We start from the raw sequence: 27,211 nt of genomic DNA on the forward strand, positions 1-27,211 counted from the left end.
CAGACGTACAAAGAAAATCGTGTGTGTAATGTGTCAGGGAATATTCATCCCTATATAGTCGATAGAATATTTTTACTTTTTAAAAAGTTATTTATAATCAAAATATGGAACGCAAATTTTTCGTGATCGGCATCATTAACCTTTTGGAGGTACTCGTATAATGATTAACGCAAAATTACATATTTTTATTGAAGAGCAATGTTCAACTGAACCATCACTAAAACCAAGTGTTGAAGCTTCTTGGTTCCTTATTGTAGGAAAAGTAAAAAGAATGCTTTAATTTAAATTTATTTCATATTTTGAGAGAGAGGTTTTCATTTCTAATATTTTGGTCTTTGTCACACAAAGGCTGTCGTATATTAAAAAGGACGGGTTTCAAAGAGATAGCATCTCTTTGAAATATAAAACGCGTTGACCTGCTGTTATCTAATTACAGTGCTATGAAATACTTTTACAAAACCGGATGAGAGCTGACGAAAGGGGCAAGAGTTTTCTGTCCCTCTGGATTTCTCTTGTTAATGTATTACATCTTTATACAGTTTTTTGTGACTGAATTGCCTTTCTTCTTATGGTAATGATTTTTGTTTCGTAATTGTTGTTTTTTTTCATTCTAGAAGCGTCTGGACTGTACTGTAACAAGCTTAGGTTAGTGCTCATTTCCGACGTCATAAAGAAAATATCGTTTTAATGGGTATGGAGCTGATACAGCGAGGAATGCAGAACTTTCCAAAGCTCTAGAAGGAGTATAAGCTAACTGTACAAGCCTCCACTGCTCATAGCCTATACTGCATTTACTATTCAACTTGTTGACATCGTTCTGGACTATTCATAAGCTTAAACATTTGATGAGAGACAATCGCTCTTCGTTTGATAGACTGCATTAGAAGAGGCCGCGACGAAACATTATGCGACTGCAGGCATTGACGGATTCGTCCCGGGAAATCAGCCGAGTAATATGTTCATTTCGGAGCGACGTTCCGATGACTTCCGTACTTGTCCTCTCTACGACAGATGAACAGCAAGAAACTTACGGGACCGAAATGAACATGTCACTTGGCCCATTCCCGAGAAGAATCCATCTATGATAAAACTTAACTGGAGGAACGTGGGACTACTAGGGGGTCAGGGATTTTCTCTGCCTCGTGATGACTGGGTGTTGTCTGCTGTCCTTAGGTTAGTTAGGTTTAAGTAGTTCTAAGTTCTAGGGGACTGATGACCATAGATGTTAAGTCCCATAGTGCTCAGAGCCATTTGAACCATTTGAACTACTAGGGAGCATTTCACCGATGAAGTGAGCAACACTAAACTATACCATTTAACAACTGTTACTCGTTACGTCACACGATATTTTCCTGTTAGCGATTAGCAGCTTTTGACAATTTTCCGTTTTGAAAACTTCTTTTAATCCTTTTTATTTGTTAAAAAAGCCAAATTATATGGTTTCGACATTTCTGTTTTGAGAATCTATGTCGTAATATACAATGATGTACTTCTATACTGGGTGTGTCACGCAAAACGTAAAACCCCTTTTGTTTCGTAAACGGTTCTAGATATCGAAACGAGGTTTTCGGCAAATTATAGTAGCTAAGGGGCACGTACTTTAGTATATAATGTAGAATCTCAACTTCTCTACCGCTCTAGATATTGAAGCAAGTATGACTTTTAAAAGTAGGCTATGCTTTTTTTTAACGGTTCCGAAAACACCTGAAAAGATTATTACAGCGATATAATGGTTGTTAATTTTGAAGTTGAATTTCTTCGCAAAAGAATCCGAGAAGTTCTCTGAAGCTGAAAAACAAGTCGGCCGAAATTGGCTATTGCGTAGTAAACAGATGATGCCAGCCTATCGATTTATGGAGCCGTTAGACTGTTTGCTTGTCGGCACCGCAGAAGTAGCAGGAACTGTGTTGTCTATCGGCCAGTCATTTCTGCTTCAGGATTTCTTGCATGCGGAGTTGTACACCAATGAGGAGAAGTCAGACATACTTCTTTTACACGGCGAATGTCAGGCAAATGCTATCGAAATGTTAATGGAAAACTACCTGACGCCGGCCGGTGTGGCCGAACGGTTCTAGGCGCTACAATCTGGAACCGCGCGACCGCTACTGTCGCAGGTTCGAATCCTGCCTCGAGCATGGATGTGTGTGATGTCCTTTAGGTTAGTTAGGTTTAAGTAGTTCTAAGTTCTAGGGGACTGATGACCTCAGAAGTTAAGTCCCATAGTGCTCAGAGCCGTTTGAAACATTTTTGAACTACCTGACGAAACTGTGGTTGTTTCCACAACCACCTGGAAACGTACGCACATTTCAAATAGTTTTCCTAAGCCCCATCTCATGCTCGAGAAGATAGCACATGCTGTAGTTCCACATACAAAAATCACAGACAACCCTGTGTCGATGTCGTGTAGGAAGTGATGCTTGTCTTGGTAGCGTAAGCCAATCTTGCTACATATAACGACGGAGCCTGCCATGAGAGCTCTACTTGGTGGTGTTTACACCATAATAGCCTACTGTGGTCGCATCGCTTTCCAATTTCAATGCATTTCTCGGACGATTTTGCAAAAGGTTTCAACGTCAATACTGACAAGCGCTATATCACTGCAATTGTCTTTCCAACGGCTATTGAATGCAGTAATGGAAAGTACGAGGGTTGGAACTTAAATAGTGGCAACTATTTATTCGCAACCGATACAAAAGAGTTACGTGTTTGCACCTGTTACTGTCCTTGAAAGTAGTCACCAGCGTTGTGTAGAAACCGTTCCCAGCGATGTGAAAGGCGTAGTATACCCTTAGCAGAGCCTGTGTTCTGTTGATGGTGTGAATGGAGCGGTCTTAAGTTATGGTGATTCTCGGTTATGACTGTGATAGTGTTATCCCTACGCATTAGTTCCTCCACGGCACACCGTCAATGCACAGTATTAGTGCTCGTTTTTGGAGCATCACCTGCGACCAGCTTTGCGAAAGAAGCGGCGACACTTACTGCGCAACCCACCAATCATTTTGCACGACAATGCGCGGGCGCATACAGCGCAAGCTGTGGCTGCTCTGTTCGGTCGATGGGACTGGGAAGTACTGTACTGTCCACCATACTTGCCGGACTTGAAGTCCTTGTGACTTTGATTTGATTCCGAAGATGAAGGAACCACTTTGTGGCATTCGCTTCAGAACTGTTCCAGAGATTCGACAGGCAGTAGACGTCTCCATTCGCACCATCAACGGAACAGGTTCTGCTAACGGTATACTACACCTTCCACATCGCTAGCAACGGGTTCTACACAACGCTGGTGACTACTCTGAAGGACAGTAACAGGTGCAAACATATAACTCTTTTGTATCGGTTGTGAATAAATAGTTGCCACTACTTAAGTTCCAACCCTCGTACATGGTTCCATTAAAAAGCCAAACTTGTTTCAGTATCTCAGTTGATACCACAGTTCGGAGCATTATCCACACAAAATGTTACGTGCCCCTCGCCATACTGTCAATTGCGGGAAACCTCGTTTCGATATCTAGAACCCTGAAGGAAATAAAATGGATATTACTTCTTACGTCACTCATCCTGTATAACGTCGATCCATCTAATAGGGCGTGAGTTCAGCTTTGGTACTCAAAACGGCTTCAGTTTCTTGTAGGACACATTTTACAATTAGCTGGTGTACGTTTGTTGCAGATGGTATCAGACCGAGTTATCATCAGGGGTACAGATGGGCTTATGCCGGCAGGCTGGAGGTACTTCATCCATACACTGGCACTCTGATGAGCAGTGTCTGTCACACTTCGTAACTGTAAGGGCTGAGATGAATATTCTACTCATTCGTCAAAATGAAATCGTTGCTGGGCAGCGTAAAAGACCGTTTAGGCCTCCACAAGTGTGGAGTGTACCGGATCCTCTGGTTGCGTGGTCTGTTGCACGTAGGCCAGACTACCGGAACCGTGGAAGAACGCTGCACGGAACACACATGACACACATGTCTTGGACAACTCTGGAGTCGGTGGTCGCAGGGCGCTACGAGGAAAGGAGACACTATGATATCGACCAAATGAAGGTGCCGATAAAAGACTTCTGGGATTCCATCGTAAAAGAATCCATTGAAATGAATCCTCTCCTGCGCTGACCTCTTCATCTCAGAATATCACTTGCGCTCTAGGGCCTCAGTAGTTTGTTGGATGTATTCAAATCCGTGTTCTCCTGCAGTTTTTAGCTTCTACAGCTCCTTCTAGTATCACGGGGCTATTCCCTGATGTCTTAACACAAGTCCTGTCGTCCTGTCCTTTCTTTTTGTCAGTGTTTTGCGTACGTTCCCTTCTTCCCCGATTCTGCGAAGAACCTCTTCACTCTTTATCTTATCAGTCAATGTACCTTCCAACATTGTTCTCTAGCACTACATTTCAAACGCTTCGGTTCTCCTCTGTTGCTTTTTTCCCACTGTCCATACAATACCATACAATGCCGTGCTCCAAACATATATCCTCAGAAATTTCTTCCTCAAATTAATTAATGTTTATGTCTGACACCAGTTAACTTCTCTTGGCCAGGAGCACCCTCTTTACTTCTACCACTCCGCTTTTCATTTCCTCCTTGCTTCGTCCGTCATGGGTTGTTTTGCTCCCAAGATAGCAGAATTCCCAAACTTCGTCTACTTCGTGTTCACCAGTTTTGATGCTAAACTTCTCGCTATTTTCATTGCCGCTACTTCTCATTATGTTTTGTCTTTTTCTGGTTTATTCCCAGTCCATATTCTGTACCCATTAGCTTGTTCATTCCACTCAACACATCCTTTAATTCTTCTTCACTTTCACTGAGGACAGCAACGTCGTCAGCGAATCTCGTCATTGATATCCTTTCACCCCCAATTTTAATCCCACTCTTTCCGTCATTCCTTCTTCGATGTATAGATTGAACAGAAGGGTGGAACACAGCATCCCTGTCGTACTCTCTTTTTAATCCGAGCACTTTGTTCTCGACCTTCCAGTGTTATTGTCCCCTCTTGGTTCTTGTACGTCTATATATACGACGGTAATCCCAAAAGTAAGGGTTCCTATTTTTTTATAAGTACATAGTCCTGTTTATTTCTTCAATGGTTTAAATCAGTTTACAGCCTGAACATTTAGCTATTTTTCGATATAATCACCATTTCTGTCGATGCATTTTTGTAGACGCTGTGGCAGCTTTTGTATGCCCATGTCATACCAGCTCGCCGCCATGCTGTTCAGAAAGTTATGAACCTCTTCTCAGGTGTAATGTGGTATGCCCACGTTCCGTCACCCGTGACAATTGAGTCCAGAAATTTGTCCTGTTCGGCTGCAAGGCGGTGAAGAAATGAGCTGGAAGCATCAACTAGTTGCCGCACGTGGTCCTCAGTCAGCATGCGTGGCATCCATCTTCCGCACACCTTCCGGTAGTTCAATGTTTCCGTTAAAATTCTGTGATCGGTGCTTCGGGAAACCTCAGGAACCAACGTGCAGAGATCATCCAGGGTAATCCGCCGATCTTCACTCATGCTTTGTTCAACCTTCAACACTGTCTCCTCAGAAATTGACTGTCTCCCGCTCCTTTGTTCATCGTGAGTTTCGTTCCGACCAGCTGCAAACTCTCTACACCACTTACGAACATTTTTGACATCCATGCACGACTCACCACACACTTCCGTCAATTGGCGATGGATTTCAATTGGCGCAGTGCCCTTTGCGTTCAAAAACCGAATAACTGCGCGCAATTCGCACTTGGCGGTAACATCCAACGGGAGCTCCATTTTCAACGGCTGCCAAGCCAAGACTGAGCGCCTCAGCACTGTCTTCGATAGTATCTCCATTGCTATCGCGCAGAGAAGGCATTGATTGTTTCTTGCAGCTAACATACTTCACATACGACCAGAATCTCTTGGGATTTTCTGCCAGGTTTCGAGCAAAGTTTCGTTGTGGAAACTGTTGTGAGCGTCTCGCATTGAAGTCTGCGCTAAATTTTGAGCTTTTGTAAAAGATCTCCAATCATGGGGATTTTGAGTCTGTTTAAATTTGGCATGTTTGTTTCGTTGTTTCTGCAACAGTGTTCTGACCCGTTTTGTGTATCTAAGCTGAGCCTTTACATTTCCCTTTTCAGATTTTCTAGCTTTCCTACAACGTTCAAACTTCTGGCATTCCGAGCTCCGATTCACAGAATGTTATTCCGTTGTTATTTTTCCGTATTTTTGTCATGGTCACCTCCCCCGAACGCGTTCAGATGCAGGCCACATGTCCTGTGGATACACATTATGTGTCGTTAATGCAGTGGTTTCCATCGCCTTCTGCATCCTTGTGCCGCTGATCATTGCTGATTCTTGCCCCTTGCAGCGACAGATCCTCCCCCCCCCCTCCCCCCCCGCTAAAAAAGCAAGAGATTGATGTTAACGTCCATCCGCTGCTCGGCCCTCTTTCGACAAGGCCGTTTGCAGAATGAGGATTACTTCTTACGCTGAAAGTCTTCGGCCGCTATTACTGATGATTTTTATTCAAAATGTAAACAATGGCCAGGGACCCAGTAGGTTTTGACTACCAGTCTAAGGCTCTGCCCCATTTATTTCCACATTTTGTTCGTCATTGTTCTCACTACCCTTGGTTTTCTTTTTATTTTTTTTATTCTACAGAGGACAGCTCGTCCTCTGACCGAACATGCTAAACTACCATGCTGGCACCCCGTGACCACGGGTGACCACAGTACGAGATTCGAAAGGCAAATAACAAGGTAGGCAGAGAGACGCTGGGGATGCTGGACGGAACAGCAGCGACTATTGGGGCGCGGATCGAGTGCAGAATGCTGGTCCCCAGTGGACGCGCAACAGTAGCAGGTCGCCCTCAGATATGAAACGAGCCGTCCCAGCCACCCGGATGCGTACCTGAGACCAGTAACCAAGTATGTAGTCCCCCCCCCCCCCCCCCAGCCGGTAGGAATGTTACGCAGTAAAATGACTTTACCCTACAGAAAATCACCTTCTCCGTAATATACTTCGACTAGGAAGGACAACTCTCAGAAGTGTACGCTGCTGCAAACGTCTGTCACTTAAAGACAACACAAAACTACGTGGCAGATATGGTCGATATATATATAGCAACAGATCAGACAAGAGATACATTCTGAAAAAACAACCCAGATTGACGACGAAGACCAACAGAAATATGCACTGGTGAGTGAAAACACTGTGACCATCTGCTCAATAGCGTGCCTCTCTTTGAAACGCAATGGATTTGATAAGTCCTTGGAGGTTTCTGGAGACATGTGACACCCTGTGTTCTACACACAGGTGACGCAATCCTCCTGAATTACAGGCCGGTGGTTTGTGACCCAGAACCTGTCTCCCGATACCGTCCCAGGCGCGTTCTATCAGGTTCAGATCAGCCGAATTTGGTGGCCAACACAATGCTCCTCAGACCACTGTAACACGATTGTGGCATTGTGAATCGATACCTATCCAGCTGGAAGAAATCGTCGCTGCCGGGGAAGACATCAAACGTGATGGAATACGGGTGGTCCGCAATAATGTCAACCTAGTCGTCAACTATTATGGAGCCTTCGATTACTACCATAGGTACTATCGAATTCCAGATGATTATCCCGACAGCATAATTCTGCCCCCAGCGCCCTGTGTCAATGGCACAATGCGTATTTCTAGCAGCCGTTCGCTTGGATGGCAGCGTATCTGGACTCGACCAGTGAGCTGTGTAACAAGAAACTTGATCCACCCGCCCAGGTGACACATTTCGACTGATCCGCGGTCCAATGTCGATGATCCCATGCTCACTGTAATCGTAACTAACGTTGTTGTTTGGTCAAGATGGAAATATGTATAGATGCCCTGCTGCGGAGCCCCATGTTCAAAAATGTGCGGTGAACGGTGTGCTATGAAAAGTTTGTGCCCGCACCAACATTTTATTCCGTTGTTAGATCTATCACAGATCACCACTTATCCTGCGTTTAAGAGCGGGAAAGCTAACGACCACCACTTTCTGTCATCTGGCGTGACTGACTAACTCCTTGTCACCTACTCGTTGTTTCCCCGCCCTTTAAACACTTTCTGCAAAAGCATACTATAGTAGCATTCGAACAGCAGACCAGCTTCACCATCTCCGAGATGCTAGTTCGCAACCACAGGGTCAGAACAACCTGCCCTTAGTCGAAGGCCCTTATGTCAGCGGATTTCACAGCATCGTCACTAGAATGATCCCCCATTCGTTTCTGTTCCATTTATATACTTTCCTTACCGCGTCTTATGCTGCCAATGCCACTAGGGGGCTTTCAGTCTTTCGGTGGGCAGTGGTCATAATGTTTTGATTTTCAGTGTATCATTCTTTCTTAGAAACTGACGTTCAGAAAAATAAGTGTCATCTTCACTGCGATTTCAGCGTTCTTTTTAAGTTACTCTAGTCGATTATGGTATTTACAGGCGGACCAGAGGGACAAGACTGTCTGCACGGATCATCCCCTAACATCCCTTAATTTTTCGACTTCAAACCAACAGCGAACAATTATGGCCTGGTGAAATGGCACGTTGTCAACGATAGCATGAAGTCTGTGAATGGCTGTAAATAGTCTCCAAGTAGCCGAATATTACCATTTCCAGTCAATGATCGGTTCAGTTCCACCAGAGCATTCAGTCCATCCCATGTAAACACAGCCCACACCATTATGAAGTCACCACCAGCCTGCACAGTGCCTTCTCGTCAAGGTTTCGTGGGGTCTGCGCCAAACTTGAACCCTTCCATCAGCTCTTACCAAATGAAATAGGGACTCATCTGCCCAGACCACGATTTTCCAGTCGTCTCGGATCCACCTGATATCGTCAGGAGCCCAAGAGAGGCAATGGATGCCATGTCGTGCTGTTAGCAAAGAAACTCGCGTCGGTCGTTTACTTCCATAGTCCATTAACTAAATAATTTCGCCGCGCTGTCCTAACGAGTACGTTCGTCGCACGTCTCACTTTGATTTATACGGTTATTTCCCGCAGTGTTGCTCGTCTGTTAGCTCTGGCAACTCTACGCAAATAGCACAGCTCTCGGCCGTTAAGTGAGGGCCGTCGGCCACTCGTTGTCCTTGGTGAGGTGTAATGCCTGAAACGTGGTATTCTCGGCACACTCTTCAAGCCGTGGATCTTGGAATATTGAATTCCTTAACGATTTCCGATGTGGAATGCCTCATGCGTTTAGCTCCAATTACCATTCTGCGTTCACTCTGTGTGAATTCCGTCGTGCGGCCGTAATGACGTAGGAAACCTTTTCACATGCATCACCTAAGCGGAAAGGACAGCTCCGGCGATGCGTTGCACTTTATCAGGTGTACCGGTATGAAATGAACGTTTTTTTGTGAAAATGAAACACTAATTTTGAACTGAAAAGTAAAAACATTTTATTCAAAGTACTGACCATTGCTTTCCATACATTTTGACCATCTTTCTGGCAATTTGTGGACACCAAGCCAATAGAAATGTTCGTCTTTTGAAGCGAACCAATCAGACACCCAATTTTCGACTTCTTCGTAGGAATCGAAGTGTTCCTCAGCCAATACGTGTCTCATTGATGAAAACAAATGATAGCCGGAAGGGGACAAGTCTGGTGAATACGGCGGGTGGGGTAGCAGCTCCCAGGCAAGTGTTTTGATTGTATCCTGAACGAGTTTTGCTTTGTGCGCAGGTGCAATGTCGTGTAAAAAAAATTACTTTGCCATGTCTTCTGGCCCATTCTGGTCCTTTTTCGATCAGTGCATAGTTCAAATTGATCATTTGTTGTCTGTAGCGATTAGTATTCACAGTTTCACCGAGTTTTAGAAGCTCATGATACACCACACCTTTCTGATCCCACAGAAAACAGAGCATTGTCTTCTTGCCCAATCGATCTGGTTTTGCAGTCGATGTTGATGGTTGTCCCGGATTAACCCATGGTTTTTCCCGTTTAGGATTCTTAAAATAAATCAATTTTCCATCTCCAGTAACAATTCGATGCAAAGTTGATTTTCTTTCATGTCTTTGAAGCAAAATTTGACAAATGGTTTTTCGGTTTTCCATCTGTCTTTCATTCAATTCATGTGGCACCCATTTTCCACACTTTGGGATCTTTCCCATAGCTTTCAAACGGTCAGAAATTGTTTGTTGTGCAACGTTTAGCATTGCTGCCATTTGATTCTTGCTCAAAGTATCATCTTCATCCAATATTACTAGCAATTCGGCGTCTTAAGTACTTTTTTGGTGGTCTTCCACGTTCTTCACTTCTTACATCAAAATCATTATTTCTGAACCGTTAAAACCATCTTTTGCATGTTGCTTCTGATAGAGCATGTTCACCATATGCCTCGACAAGTATTCGATGCGACTCTGCAGCACTTTTTTTCAAATGAAAACAAAAAATTAATGCTTTCCGCAAACCATCACTTTCTGGTACAAAATTCGACATTGTTAACACGATGAAAACATATGATGTTGTTTGTTCCATGACTTGATGTATACTAAGTATCTTTGACAGACGTCATACCAAGCAAGCAAAAAAAAAAAATTAGCTCACACAACAAATGTTCCCTATCGACAAATTTGTATCTTAACACTCATTTCATACCGGTACACCTGGCGCTACTACTGGCATCTGTATGTACGCATATCTTTATCCCGTGAGTTTTGCCACATCAGTGTAAGTAACTGTTCCAGAAATAGGGTTCACCGGTTCAGGCACGCAACTTACCGCAAGGGCCGGGGTGGCTGACGCGCGTCTCGTCGCGGTTGGCGCACGCCTTGGCGCGCAGGTGGCACTCGCTGGCGTACGTGGCGCCATCGCTGCCGCAGACGGTGGCGTCGGCGGCGGCGTCGGGGGCGGCGTCGGGGGGCGGCGGCGGGCAGTCTTCGGGGCACCGGCAGAGGGGGCGGCCCTCCACCGACTCACACTCCGCGCCCCACCAGCAAGGCGCCTCCTCGCATGGCTCTGCCGCATATACATACACACTGGTCAGAACGTGTCTGTCCCTCTCCTGTACAGCTTTATGACTGCGGTCAGTCCACAGTAATCTACAGGGTGTTATAAAAAGGTACGGCCAAACATTCCTCTCACACAAATAAAGAAAAGATGTTATGTGGACATGTGTCCGAAAACGCTTAATTTCCATGTTAGAGCTCATTTTAGTTTCGTCAGTATGTACTGTACTTCCTCGATTCACCGCCAGTTGGCCCAATTGAAGGAAGGTAATGTTGACTTCTGCGAATGGTTCATTCAACAATGTGTCAATCCTCATTTCAGTGCAAATGTTCTCTTTACGGATGAGGCTTCATTACAACGTGATCAAATTGTAAATTTTCACAATCAACATGTATGGGCTGACGAGAATCCGCACGCAGTTGTGCAATCACGTCATCAACATAGATTTTCAGTGAACGTTTGGGCAGGTATTGTTGGTGATGTCTTGATTGGGCCCCATGTTCTTCCACCTACGCTCAATGGAGCACGTTATCATGATTTCATGCGGAATACTCTATCTGTGCTGCTAGAACATGTGCCTTTACAAGTACGACACAAAATGTGGTTCATGCACGATGGAGCTCCTGCACATTTCAGTCGAAGTGTTTGTACGCTTCTCAACAACAGATTCGGTGACCGATGGATTCGTAGAGGCGGACCAGTTCCATGGCCTCCACGCTCTCCTGACCTCAACCCTCTTGACTTTCATTTATGGAGGCATTTGAAAGCTATTGTCTACGCAACTTCGGTACCAAATGTAGAGACTCTTCGTGCTCGTATTGTGGACGGCTGTGATACAATACGCCATTCTCCAGGGCTGCATCAGCACATCAGGGACTCCATGCGACGGAGGGTGGATGCATGTATCCTCGCTAACGGAGGACATTTTGAACATTTCCTGTAACAAAGTGTTTGAAGTCACGCTGGTACGTTCTGTTGCTGTGTGTTTCCAATCCATGATTAATGTGATTTGAAGAGAAGTAATAAAATGAGCTCTAACATAGAAAGTAAGCGTTTCCGGACACATGTCCACATAACATATTTTCTTTCTTTCTGTGTAACGAATGTTTCCTGAAAGTTTGGCCGTACCTTTCTGTAACACTCTGTATATCAGTACAATAATCTCTAATTATAGTAAGCAGTACAGTTATCTACATCAGTACAGTAATTCTATAGCACTTAGTATTTACAAATACAGAGGGGTCCAAAAATATGTATCCACTGTTTAAAAGTCCGTAACTGGCAAACTTATTGACGGAGCTGTCTCATCTTTGGTAGTGTAATAGTTTGTACTTCCGGCAATCGCCACACAAGCGTTGTATTGCGTTGTTTTATTTTGTCAGATGACAGTCGCCAAATAGTCAGTGTTTTGTTCCTAGTTGCTCCTAGTTACTCGAGTAAACATGGCTGGCGCAAGGCTTACATTCGATGAAAGGAAGTCAGTTTTGAAATGGTATTTCAAGTACGAAAACATTAATGAGGTTCAACGGCAATGGCGAAATGAGTATCAAACAGAGACACCGACACGTTTAACGACTCGTCGCATTGGAGACAAATCTGAAACCGAAGGCTATGTTAAAGATGTACACAAACAACGATCTGGACGACCTGTAACAGTAACAAGTTCAGCTAACTCCCGTCGTGTGTTACAACAATTCATTCGCTCACCACAGAAGTATGTGAGGCTGTGTGCGCGTGAAACTAAAGTGAGTCGCTCAAGTGTTCGGCGAATTTTGAAGACAGCAAAGTGGAAGTGCTACATCCCACGATTGCTACACGCAATGAACGAGGACGACCCAGATCATAGAATGGAGTACTGCGAGTGGTTTACTAACATGGTGCGCAACGATGAAGAGTTTGCAGAGATGATCGTGTGGTCTGATGAGGCACAGTTCACACTAAATGGTACAGTAAATAGCCACAACTGCATCTACTGGGCCGCCGAAAATCCGAACGTCCACGTAGACAAAGCCGTGAATTTGCCAGGAGTAAGTGTGTGGTGTGGGTTGTCTTACCGAGGCTTGATTCGGCCATTCTTCTTTGACGGCACAATTACCGACCTTCAGAAGCTTCAGACATCCATTTTACCTGCCATCCGAGACTTGTATGGAGGCGGAAGAGTTTACTTTTAACAAGATGGTGCCCCAGCCGACTACCAAAATCGTGTTGGGGCGTATCTCGACGAAAATCTACCAGGAAGATGGATAGGCCGTAGAGGTGTTGCGGAGTATCCACCACGTTCCCCAGACCTAACTCCTCTGGACTTTTACCTGTGGGGAACACTAAAGGACGTCGTTTGTCGTCAAAAGCCACGCACTTTGGATGAACTTCGAGAATCCATCATACATTCATGTGCAAATATCCAACTGAACACGTTGCAGTCAGTAGTTCGTGCTGCAGTTCGGCGGCATCGTTTGTGTGTGGATGTTAATGGTGACCATTTCACACACCTACAGTGATATCTTTAAGTTGGATTTTAAGCTACACTTTCACCAAAAATGAGACAACTCCGTCAATTAGTTTTTATGTTATGGACTTTTAAGCAGTGGATACATTTTTTTGGACCCCTCTGTATAATCCCATAAAGACTGACGATCCTAATGCCGAGAGAATAATTCTTGTGTTGAAAAGTGTGCGATTATAAATCAAAAGATCTGTCGTCGCCTGTTGCCTCGTTCACGTCTGTAAAAGACTGGTTGGACAATACCAATTTGCGCCGCCGTTCGGAGTTTACGTTACACTATAAGTCTCCCGGTAACTTGCCGGCATAGTTTAAAGGCCAAGGGAAGGCGAATGCATATCACATCCAGTACGACAAATCACGGTAAAGCGCTGTGGTGCTGAAACCAAACATTGTGTTGAGGACAGCTTAATTTACTTTTTAAATAGCAACAATTTGCTATTCACTTGCGGTGTTTATTATTCCATAATCTATCTTTAAAGCTGTTGCAGGCATGTAGGCGTATACTCGCTGTAGGAGCAAACTACTTTAGTAAAACGTGTTGCATTCGGGAGAGGCCTTATGGGATGGAGAGAATCACCTTGGGAGTTTATCGTCGCTGCGTCTTGGTCCCAAGGCCATTAGGCCGATAAATACTCAGCAAGGTTACTGAGGCAGGATCTAGGAGGTAGCAGATTCGGGAGCTGGTGGTTACTTGAAGTGCTTTTATGTCAGCTGCGCTGTTCCTCATCTCCTGACGTCAAAGACAGGCTGTCTGTGACGAAATAATTGATAGATAAGGACTTTTATTTCTCGTATAATTGCTGGTGTGACAGTGTGTCGCCACATCGCAGGTGCAAATCGTAGTATAATCAGGACTCAGATGAACCCGAAATGATATTCATAAAAGTCATATCTTCTTCTATTTAAGTGCGATTCTTCGAAGCTGATCCTTTTTGCTGACAAGACGTAGACACATAGAGAATTTAGACGTATAATGTTGAATTACGTTCGAGGGAAAATTTTACGATATTGTGAAACAAACGAAGACTTCATATATCGATGTTTCAACAACAAGGTTATCTCTGGTGTTAATGTCCTTTTACATGCACTTTTGTAATAAGACTATTTAACGACACGGCTCTTCTTGAGTACGTAAACATATAAATAAGTCACTTCAAATTATACCAACAGCCGCAACTCGTCAGTACAGTTTAAATATTAATGTTCACGTCAGATATGAATCGCCGTCAAGGATAACACTCTTGTTGGCAATCAGGATAATGCGTTTTCAAATATCACTCTGATACTACTTCTAACTGGGTAGCAAGACACCAGTAATTACCAAAGGTCACAATTAGATCGAGTACTCTTTGATATATTGCGCTCTGTAATAACACGACCCTTAAGGCTGGCAGGCTGTTACGTGTAGTAATGGTGTAAAATCGCCTCAACAAGGTGGTCCTTGAATTGTACGAGTATTTTCAGAGCAGTGGCGGCGCTGAAATGCTAATTGCAATTTAGGTAAACATTCCACCTGCAGGTCACCGCAAAAATTGTATCTCTATTGAAAAAAGTACTCTTAGAGGCAGTCCGGGATCGTTATTGTTACTTAAGAGCCATAAGAAGGAGACAGAAAGCTAGTTTTCCAACACTATCGATTTAAAAGGCGCCCATTACGCATCAACTGGGATACGCAGCGTCAAACTGCATGAATTTAGTGGACCTGGCGACATTTTTTTCACATTAAAGATGTATGTCTTTCAGTTAGACTATGATGGTCTCTTTGTGGCTACAAACAATCAAGGATTGTAACCAGAGAAAGGACACAAGTTGAGGCATGTAACGTGTTTCACTCCTTTCATTACGACCACTCTTTGGTTTGCTGGATCTCGTTAAGCGACCATACTTACAACAGATATATCGTGGAGTATACTTCTAGAATTGTAAGGAGCAAGTGATACTTTTTGTACTCTTGTGCTGTAAGGGCCAGCAAATTTGTAAGAACATAAATGGGACATGAGGTTTTTAAGCTCTCTCCTGGACTGCGGTCGCCAAAATACGCTTAGGAAAATATTTTAGCCAAAAGCTTACTTTCGCTGCTAAGGTACCAAATTGCAAATTGATCTTTTCAATATGCACACGAACCAGGATCGTTGCATAGTGTGTCTGTAAGAATGGCCGGCTTGAGAGCCCAGCGAAAGAAGGTCGAAAATATGTAGAATTACGTACACTGTCTGGTGGCGCGTCAGTTTAATTTGTTCAAAGTTGTAATAGCAAATGGTGATTATGCTTTAGGAAGAGTGAGAAAAATTTCTGTCGGCAGTGTAGCAAATTTTGGCAGAGGGTGTTTTCTGGAGATTAAACGCTGTTGTAGTAGCAAAACGACGTGCTATTAGTCACAAGTTAGACGCAAACGAACAGCAGTGGTTATCCCTAAGCCTTTGGGCACATATTGTACCTCCAAGGTCCGGTGAAACACTAGAGATAGACAGGGTTCATAAGATATGAATCCCCGAACCACAAAAATTGCTTATTTCTTCGCCCATCACATCAACAGGAATGACCGAAACTATATATAGAGAAGTAAACACGAAACATCACCAACGGCACAAACTTTTCAGTTTAATGCCAACTGGTGTTGAGCGACTACCATCTGTTTCAGGTGATACACATTCACCTAATGAACGTCACTTTCGTAGCACAAGCGCCGGTTTCCGGTTAAACGACACTGACACATTTACTTCAAAGTATCGCTTAGATGATACTGTTGCCTGTACCATTAAATTTGATAGCAAATGGATTGCAATCAGGGATAATATTGTTTATTGAATCTGAACTTTTACTATTTGTATCTTTCATCTGAGCTTTCTTTAGAAGAAGATTAGCACCAACTACCGAACTAGGAATGTTACGACTACCAAAGAAAATTCAGCCTTTTGATCTACACAAATTCCACTACTCAGTATAGCCATTCTTCTTCCACCACGAGTAACTATAACATTAGCAGACTATAGTTTATTACACAAGCATTACGAGGACTATTTTTCACAGTTTTATTACGATTATATTTCACAAAACCTACGAATACTGAGAACCACTTGAATGACCACAGAGCTTAAATGAAACAACAAGTTTACTGTTACCAGTCACCGTTTTATTTTTTCCACGACGCGTTTCGAAGGTTTAAACCTCCATCATCGGGTGGATTTACATTAGTTAGTATTACATATGTTACGATTTTGGAGGAACTTGTGGCACTGCCTCCTCCAAAATCGTTACACAACATACACACATATGTAATACTAACTAATGTAAATCCACCCGATGATGGAGGTTTAAACCTTCGAAACGCCTCGTGGAAAAAATAAAACGGTGACTGGTAACAGTAAACTTGTTGTTTCATTTAATGTCAGTAACAGTCACGGTAAAGCCTAACCTAAAAATGTTTGCATTTAAAGTTGACCACAGAGCTCTAATAAATTATGTCTGAAGGCTCTTGGAAAACGCCAACCTGTGAATGATTCCCTAAGAGGCAGAGATTAGACTGTATTATGTGAAGTTGGTGCAGTTTGACGTTTTCGTCCCATTATTTTCCCTCAAGATAATCTATGTTGTTTAGTATCAATGGCACACTGGTCGTGTTCATACTCTGTTCAGTAACTCAGAGCCTTTGGTGAAGAGATGGACACGTCTGTGCTTAGGCATTCGCGTTAATCGAAAGAGGCTAACCATAGAAAACCTAAAGTTGCCTGGTCGGTCGGGAGTGTCAACCCTGCTCCTTCTGAATACGAGACTAGTGCTACAAAGGTTGGGCAAATAGAGTAAACACCCATGGAACACAATGTACGGACACTTTTTGAGCCAACAGCAGCCTTAGTAATCGAGGGGTCTAAGGTTATAAATCCTGCATGGTCGTTAAATAAATTTCGTACCATTTCTCTCAAAGAAAATGTTCTAACTCGTCGATAGATGTTGTATGAGGATAAAAAGAAAGCTGTTTTTTTTGCCAGTAAGGACCGTATTCATAAATGGTCATCTTGGACACAAAGAAAGGTACAAAGGTACCTTATTTCGCCCTTATTCTCTTCAAACCAGCCTAGATCTACATCCAAGCCCCAAAAGCCATGTTAGGTTGTGGGGAGGAGGTTACTTCTGGTACCACTATCTACACTACTGGCCATTAAAATTGCTGCACCACGAAGATGACGTGCTACAGACGCGAAATTTAACCGACAGGAAGAAGATGCTGTGATATGCAAATGATTAGCTTTTCAGAGCGACACCTATAACGTGCTGACATCAGAAAAGTTTCCAACCGATTTCTCATACAGAAACAGCAGTTGACCGGCGTTGCCTGGTGAAATGTTGTTGTGATGCCTCATGTAAGGAGGAGAAATACGTACCATCACGTTTCCGACTTTGATAAAGGTCGGATTGTAGCTTATCGCGATTGCGGTTTATCGTATTGCGACATTGCTGCTGGCGTTGGTCGAGATTCAATGACTGTTAGCAGAATATGGGATCGGTGGGTTCAGTAGGGTAATACGGAATGCCGCGTTGGATCCCAACGGCCTCGTATCACTAGCAGTCGAGATGACAGGCACCTTATCCGCATGGCTGTAACGGATCGTGCAGCCACGTCTCGATCCCTGAGTCAACAGATGGGGACGTTTGCAAAACAACAACCATTTGCACGAACAATTCGACGACATTGCAGCAGCATGGACTATCAGCCCGGAGGCCATGGCTGCGGTTACCCTTGACGCTGCATCACAGACAGCAGCGCCTGCTATGGTGTACTCAACGACGAGCCTGGGTGCACGAATGGCAAAACGTCATTTTTCGGTTGGATTCAGGTTCTGTTTACAGCGACATGATGGTCGCATCCGTGTTTGGCGACATCGCGGTGAACGCACATTGGAAACGTGTATTCATCATCGCCATACTGGCGTATCACCCGGCGTGATGGTATGGGGTGCCATTGGTTACACGTCTAAGTCACTTCTTGTTCGCATTGACGGAACTTTGAACAGTGGAAGCTACATTTCAGATGTGTTACGACCCGTGGCTCTACCCCTCATTCGATCCCTGTGAAACCCTATATTTCAGCAGGATAATGCACGACCGCATGTTACAGGTCCTTTACGGGCCTTTCTGGATACAGAAAATGTTCGACTGCTGCCCTGTCCAGCACATTCTCCAGATCTCTCACCAAACATCTGGTCAATGGTGGCCGAGCAACTGGCTCGTCACAACACGCCAGTCAGTACTCTTGATGAACTGTGGTCTCGTGTTGAAGCTGCATAGGCAGCTGTACCTGTACACGCCATCCAAGCTCTGTTAGACTCAATGCCCAGGCGTATCAAGGCCGTTATTACGGCCAGAGGTGGTTGTTCTGGGTACTGATTTCTCAGGATCTATGCACCCAAATTGCGTGAAAATGTAATCACATGTCAGTTCTAGTATAATATATTTGTCCATTGAATACCCGTTTATCATCTGCATTTCTTCTTGGTGTAGCAATTTTAATGGCCAGTAGTGTATTTCCCCCTACCCTGTTCCATTTGTGAACGGCGCGGGGAAAGAATGAGTGACAGTAAACCATCGTATTAGCTCTAACTTCTCGGATTTTCTTGTTGTGGTCATTCCGCGAGAGTTGTGTGGGAGAAAGTATTACCTTGCCCAACTCATCGCGGAACGTATCTATCGGAGTTTCAATGGTAAACCTCTTTCGTTAGCGCAGTATTTCTCTGGTAGCGTCCACAACTGGAGGTAGTTAAGCATCTCAGTAACGCTCTCGCGCCGATTAAACTGTCGTGTGACGATACGCTCCCCTCTTCTTTGAATCTTACCTCTTCTATTAATCCAACTGGGTAGGGATCCCAAACTGATGAACAGTACTCAGGAACCAGTAAACGAAGCGTTCTGTAAGTCACCTGTTTCGTGGATGAATTGCATTTCCATAAGATTCTTTCGATGAATCTCAGTCTAACATTCAACTTTAGATCGCTCCGGGTTGTTACTCTTACCTATTTTACGGTGATTTGTCACTAGTAGTGTAATTGTACAGTAGTAGATTTCTTCGACTTTTTCCTTGCAACATGATACGCTTACTTACATTAAGCGTCAACTGCCAGTCCCTTTTTGAAACTATATTCTCGTTTTTGATTTCTATTAATCCGGATAGGCACTGTTAATTAATAACCTACTACACTATAACATGGTGTGTTCGTGTGAATCGTCTTATGAAAAGAAATTATGTAAGCTTCCCGCATAAAAATACGAGGTGAAGGACCTTATCTTTTACCGTACTTCATCAAATGTAAGACGAAAAGCTTTTTTTCTGACTGTGAGAGGATGGTACACGTTCTATGACCATTACGCTTCTCCTTGGGGAGCAAATTTTTTGGGTAACACTCGTTTCACAACATTTTCTGCGAAAGTGACGTCATTTTGACAACACGCAATATCGACAACTGCAGAGATTGCTTTCGACTTTCATTAGCGTTTGATGCGAGCCTCTCTCGCAAACAGCTCACACATGCTGTTAGCGTCACAAATATACTAACCGAAAGCGCCATTGGTGTGCAAAAAATTTTGTGAGATGTGTGTTACCCGCGGTATGTTTGTAACAAGAAAGAATATGAATGCTATTTCTCTTCATTTCGCTCTCAAGAATTTAAGCTGTCCTCTTAGGTTCTTGCCTAACCACACACTCTGAAATCACTACACATTCAGAACTAAATGGCCAAGTATTTATTTCATCATTCGTTCTGTAATCAGACTTTAAATAACAACGAATATTAGAGAACATACTTGTATGAGATTGACACGAAAGCCCGACAATGTGTCAATAACGCTAAGATTTAAAAAATATTTGCATGGGATGTAGCAGGATACGAACCAACATCTTTCAGCTTAGTTAACAACGTCCTACGACTTACTCTTTTAATATTTTTTCATTTCTCGATTATCACAATATTTCTTGCAGCCTTATATCGTTGTTGCTTATTACCGTTCATTTAATTATAAGGTTGATTCCTTTGTGATACGTCTTCAGTGCGCCGTTCCCTTGAAACGGCATACTGCAAGTTATAATATAAAACAACTACTACACCTACATGTACATCCATACTTCGCAACCCACCTGACGGTGTGTGGTGGAGGGTACTTTGAGTACCTCTATATGTTCTCCCTTCTATTCCAGTCTCGTATTGTTCGTGCAAAGAAAGACTGTCGGTACGCCTCTGTGTGGGCTCTAATCTCTCTGATTTTATCCTCATGGTTTCTTCGCGAGATATACTTACAAGGGAGCAATATACTGCTTGACTCCTCGGTGAAGGTATGTTCTCGAAACTTCAACAAAAGCCCGTACCGAGCTACTGAGCGTCTCTCTTGCAGAGTCTTCCACTGGAGTTTATCTATCCGTAACGCTTTCGCGATTACTAAATGATCCTGTAACGAAGCGCCCTGCTCTCTGTTGGATCTTCTCTATCTCTTCTATCAACCCTGTCTGGTACGGATCCCACACTGCTGAGCAGTATTCAAGCAGTGGGCGAACAAGCGTACTGTAACCTACTTCCTTTGTTTTCGGATTGCATTTCCTTAGGACTCTTCCAATGAATCTCAGTCTGGCATCTGCATTACCGACGATCAATTTTATATGATCATTCCATTTTAAATCACTCCTAATGCGTACTCCCAGATAAGTTATGTAATTAACTGCTTCCAGTTGCTGGCCTGCTATATTGTAGCTAAATGATAAGGGATCTTTCTTTCTATGTATTCGCAGCACATGACACTTGTCTACATTGAGATTCAATTCCCATGCGTCAATTCGTTGCAGGTCCTCCTGCATTTCAGTACAATTTTACATTGTTACAACCTCTCGATATACTACAGCATCATCCGCAAGAAGCCTCAGTGAACTTCCGATGTTATCCACAAGGTCATTTATGTATATTGTGAATAACAACGGTCCTACGACACTCCCCTGCGGCACACCTGGAATCACTCTTACTTCGGAAGACGTCTCTCCATTGAGAATGACATGCTGCGTTCTGTTATCTAGGAACTCTTCAATCCAATCACACAATTGGTCTGATAGTCCATATGCTCTTACTTTGTTCATTAAACGACTGTGGGCAACTGTATCAAATGCCTTGCGGAAATCAAGAAACACGGCATCTACCTGTGAACCAGTGTCCATGGCCCTCTGAGTCTCATGGACGAATAGCGTGAGCTGGGTTTCACGCGATCGTCTTTTTCGAAACCCAGGGTAGATTTCTAGTCTCCAGAAAAGTCATTATACCCGAACATAATACGTGTTCCAAAATTCTACAACTGATCGACGTTGGAGATATAGATCTACAGTTCTGCACATCTGTTCGACGTCCCTTCTTGAAAACGGGGATGATCTGTGCACTTTTCCAATCTTTTGGAACGCTACGCTCTTCTAGAGACCTACTGTACACCGCTGCAAGAAGGGGGCAAGTTCCTTCGCGTACTCTGCGTAAAATCGAACTGGTATCCCATCAGGTCCAGCGGCCTTTCCTCTTTTGAGCGATTTTAATTGTTTTTCTATCCCTCTGTCATCTGTTTCGGTATCTACCATTTTGTCATCCGTGCGGTAAACTAGAGAAGGAACTACAGTGCAGTCTTCCTCTGTGAAACTTAAATGACAAAATGAATAATGGCGCGTGCCTCATTGATTGTCGATATTGCCGTAGCGATTGTCAAAATGATTTCACTTTTTCAGAAAGTAGTGTGAGACGAGTATTACCCAAATCTTATAAAGAACGCACAATCGTGACTTACATTGGTTTGGAGGTTGAATGACCACGGACATGTATTTTCATTAAAAGAAATGTGTGTTATTATTGGCCGCCTTTACGCCCAGTATTCATTTAAAGTCAAATTTTCGACATTAATAGCGTCTGGTTAACGTTATCTTGATTTAAATAAGTATAATACTTCCCAGAAAATAGGACAGTAGAAGTTTAAGTTACATGGCATCTTTCATTTCTCCAAAAGTGACTGATCTGAGTTGTGCACGTTGAATATTACCACAGGATTTTCCGACATTGATTTCTCAATGTTTCCCAGCGAATATGCAATCACGGTCATTGCATCGGTAGAATTCATAGCCCGTTGTTATTTTATGGAAACCTAAGTATTCGGTTAAGACTTCCACTAATTAATTGAGTACTGTAATTGTACTGGTACAGGCTCCGAAGATTGTGTGTGTGAGAGGAAATACAATATCAAGTTTCAGGCGATGGTATATTATTCAGCGGCGTTGCAGCTAACGCCGAGATCTTCGCTGACCAGCGGAGCGACGTCTGGAAATTCTCTGAAATTTTGTCAGCTATTCAAAATCCACTGAACTCACGCGTTACCAGCTAATTAAATAAACAACTGATAAATGATGAGAGAACTGAAAGAACTAACACACGTGACGGAATAATGATAATAACTAAACAAAAACATTTTTATTAATAAACGTAAAGCCAGTTTCTTAAATAAAACTCACCGACGTTACATAATTCATATAGTTTAACTCTCTACTCCAATTTTATTCTGTTCCCATTTTAAAGACCGAATTTACCATTCTGTTAGCCATACAACCATGAACTTTCTATTCGCCTTGTACAACAAAAAGGGGGAATTTGTAGCTTACTGATTTCTTGCGTACCAAAATCGTGTGCCTCGTGTGCAATGTCGGCTGTTGCTAGGAGCATACACTAAACACTGAATTTAAATATTACGATAGAGGGCTGCTAAGGGCACGGTACAGACACGCGGAGACGGAAAACGTGTCAATCTTTTCTATTCAAAGTAGGGGAAGTCTTATAATTCATCACATAGTCTCTTGAAAGACCTTAATTGTTGACTAATATGAGGATTTCGTATGACTTGGAAATGTGTGTTATGGATTTGAACGTTTGCAAACAAATTTTCGGTTAAAATGGGGATTTATTATGATAACTTGAATAACCACACAAAACATATCAAACATTAAACAAAGCAATTATTACACAAAAATAGCCCCGTTGAGATGTATAATGATTCACTCTGTCAAGACTCAGTAGGTGCGACTAGCTGGGAAGTAGATCAGAAAACTATGAATACTTCAGAAAGGGTGACTAACGCGCTTTTCATGCAGGCAGTCGAACATCCATAGAGGCTTTCAGATTAGATGACCATTTCCCAACTCAATGAAATCACACAGACCAAAGACAGGAAGGGTGGATTACATGGGGATGGAATTCAACATCAGAATTTTCCCACAAAATTTAATGAATTCAATAGCTTCATTTAAAGTAGGTTTCCACCACGCAAATGGAAGTTCGTTCTGCGTAGAATACTTTCATCTACTCATTGGTACTGTCTACTGCCACGAAACAGTTATTTCCATTGAAAGAGGCGATCGCAGGACAAAAAGCTGGACGCGCTAAAACATGGGAAACGAGTGCAAAGTTTGCAATAAAATTAATGAAAACATACATGATAACCATGGGCAGACCACTGAAAGCGATTATACAACAATTACAGACTTTTCCCAAAACTGGTGTGGCACTGAAATTCATCACTCAAAATTACAATCTCACTTTCATCCCAGAAATTAAATTTAAAATGTTTCATCTACGAAAATATGATGCTCGCAAGCTGAGAGATTAATTCTCAAAGATACACAAGGAGATTTGTATTTGCAGGCACAAGTGTTGAGTTCACGTGGCTATGTCTGGTTAGAACAAAAGGCAACGTTAAGTTCCTTCACTTCACAGTGAATGCATTGGAATTACGCCACAAATAAAATTATAAACATATCCTACAAGCATCAATGAAACAGTTGAATGATAACCTAGCAAAAATAACCATTAAATCTGACTAACTCAAATGAAATCATATCAAGCCATGTTTCAGAGAACAAGACACACTCACAGATCGGTGACGATTCCTAGAGCGACTTAAAAAATCGCTGGCTAATAGCCATTGACGCAGGAACCCGTTTCTTTCCGCAGGGTGACAGCGGAGCTCTAGCCAGATGTATGGACGAAAACGAGAGGTAACTAATTTGCCAGATATAATTGGAGGAGCTCTAAAATGTTGTCAACTCTAAATGAGAGAAAAGAACTCTCTGCCTTACCGCCAATACATTTGAAATCTCACTCGCTCATACATTTACACTTACAGGTGTCATTTAGGGACAAGGCGAGGGTAGAAATAGGTTACTGGTTATCAAAATGAATAAAGACATGTTGGCTCCATACGTATTCCCTTTCCAAGAACTGTATCAAGCAGCACAGAAAACTTGTGTGTAACCTACAGTCGTACACTTTGCTCTCCACCATTCAGCAGTACTCTGCAGCCCTTCCTGGAGTTCGCTACAGTCTTGTGGTGCTGCTGCCGCATCGTTTGCAAACTGCCTCGTGGAGCTTTCGACGTTAACACTACATCATTAACACAAATCGTAAATAGTCCGCAGCTTGTGGTCTAGTGGCTAGCGTTGCTGCCTCTGGATCACGGGGTCCCGGGTTCGATTCCCGGCCGGGTCGGGAATTTTCTCTGCTCGGGTACTGGGTGTTTGTATTGTCACCATATCAACACTACTCGTGAAAGTGGCGAGATTGGAATGTATAAATTTGGGAATTTGTACTGGCGCTGATAACCGCGCAGCTGAGGCCCCACAAATCACACGTCATCGTCCTCATCATCAAATCGTAAATAGTAGTGGCCCTATAACACTCCCTTGTTATAGTCCCGAAATAACCTTTAAAGCTGCCGATTTTATTCCGACGTGTTCTGTTCGCAAGGAAGCCGTTAATCCATTCACAAATATGATCAGATACTAGTGTGTTTTCATTAAACAGCAGCGTGAAGCTCTATCAAACCGACTTCTGACTGGGGCATTATTATATTACAATTGCATACGCCCTGCTGGTAGCAATGCCATTACCACTGAGCGAGCATGGTCACCTAAAACGCTTCCTGGTTCTCTTTACATTCAGTGTGTAGTACTGAAAATCGTTCGCACTTTATCAACTGTGCGGGAAGGAATGCACAAGGTCATTAATTTATTATAACCAACAAACAGCAGCATTCGCTTGCGAGCGCCTGCAGCGGTCTGAGACATTCGTAACTATTCTTTGTTTTTTACCTACCTTTATCTTAAGCTAGTAATCAGTAGGGCTGTGTCCAAACACGAATCGAATTGTTCGAAAAGTATACTTCACAGTTCGGGAAATCTCGGGTTCTACTCGATCTTTTGACCTGCCTGTGATCTAGTTACTTTCGTTGATAGACTGCTATCGCAATGACCTGTCTTAGTGTTTTTAATGACCTGTGGATTTGAATAACGAAAGCAATTGCGAAACTCGGTCTGAAATATCTCCTGGCGTGCAGGTCATGCGTAACAACGTCAACTAATAAATAAAAGACTGCAGTCATGATTCTGTCCAATTCTCAAGATTTCGTCCTTTGACCTAATGACATCTAAAGATTACTACCCCGAAGACTGGACTTTCCACTGCGGGAGGATGCGGATAGGAGGGGCGTGTGGCCAGCACGCCACTCTCCCGGTCGTTATGATGGTATTCTTGACCGAAGCCGCTACTATTCGGTCGAGTAGCTCCTCAATTGGCATCACGAGGCTGAGTGCACCCCGCAAAATGGCAACAGGGAATGGCGGCGGCTTGATGGTCACCCATCCAAGTGCCGGCCACGCCCAACAGCGCTTAACTTCGGTGATCTCACGAGAACCGTTGTATCCACTGTTTTTTTTTTTTTTTTAATCTCATTTTGTTCGTCTACGATCGTTGCATAGGCTCGGGGCGGACGTCGTAAGACATCCGTTTAAGTTCGTGATTGATCCATGAACTCAATTTATTTAATTACAGAGGGCTGTTAACCCTCTGACAGATACTGCGGCAAGGCCGTTGCCTCTATTACGTTTGCTCGGCATTTAATTCTTAATTACTTGTCTTGATTGCTCCATCCGAATGTTACCGTCTTGTTTTCAAACTCGTTAAAATCTGGTAACGTTTTTATCTGTTATTCTACTATGTTAACAGGGACTGAACTGCTCATTTGCAACGTACTATGTAAATCATTACCGTCTCTCATAAACAAATATTATTCTGGGTTCAGTAAACATTATTTTTTTAAGGAGATTTTCTTCTTTGTCTGTTACCTATACTTAAAAATCACCACAAATATTTATGTATTTGTACATAATGCCGCGCGGGATTAGCCCAGCGATCTAAGGCGCTGTGCGGCTGGTCCCGGCGGAGGTTCGAGTCCTCCCTCGGGCATAGGTGTCTATGTTTGTCCTTAGGATAATTTAGGTTAAAGTAGTGTGTAAGCTTAGGGACTGATGACCTTAGCAGCTAAGTCCCATAAGATTTCACACACATTTGAACATTTTGTACGTAATGGTACTATATCAGAACTCCTGTTGTAAATTTGTTCGAACACAATAAGAGTTTGTGCAGTAGTAGAATTTAATATTATTTCCTCCAGTGCTCCACTAAACTGTCAGATTTTAAGTGGAGTCATAGCTTATTGTTGTGACTTGTTCGTAATTTCTTGCGGATTCCTTGTACTCGAACTGGGAAAGTCAAATGTCACGTGATTGATCGAACAAGCTCGACACTGTACCGAACGCTGTGGAGTATCGGAAAATCTCGAACCCGTTCGAACACGAGTATCGTTTTCCCAGCCCTAATAATTAACATCCACTTGTAATCGAACCAGCGAACGAGAAAGTTGAGTTTTCTGATAGCGAGTCTTTATATAGCGGAAC

The 27,211-nt window shown here is 43.1% G+C and overlaps 1 protein-coding gene across 1 annotated transcript in view; it reads right to left on the reverse strand.

The window, feature by feature from the left end:
* Positions 1 to 3,675: 3,675 nt before the first annotated feature.
* LOC124775413 (agrin-like) overlaps positions 3,676 to 27,211 on the reverse strand; it is a 328,642-nt gene continuing 305,106 nt past the window's right edge. Inside the window, exons 5-6 of the mRNA XM_047250246.1 lie at positions 10,698 to 10,934; positions 3,676 to 3,782 (exon numbers count right to left, since the gene is read on the reverse strand). Of these exons, the coding sequence (XP_047106202.1) occupies positions 3,676 to 3,782; positions 10,698 to 10,934 (344 nt within the window). The remainder of the gene's footprint in view (positions 3,783 to 10,697; positions 10,935 to 27,211) is intronic.

This window comes from Schistocerca piceifrons, chromosome 2 (assembly GCF_021461385.2).
Source record: "Schistocerca piceifrons isolate TAMUIC-IGC-003096 chromosome 2, iqSchPice1.1, whole genome shotgun sequence".
Taxonomy (NCBI): domain Eukaryota; kingdom Metazoa; phylum Arthropoda; class Insecta; order Orthoptera; family Acrididae; genus Schistocerca; species Schistocerca piceifrons.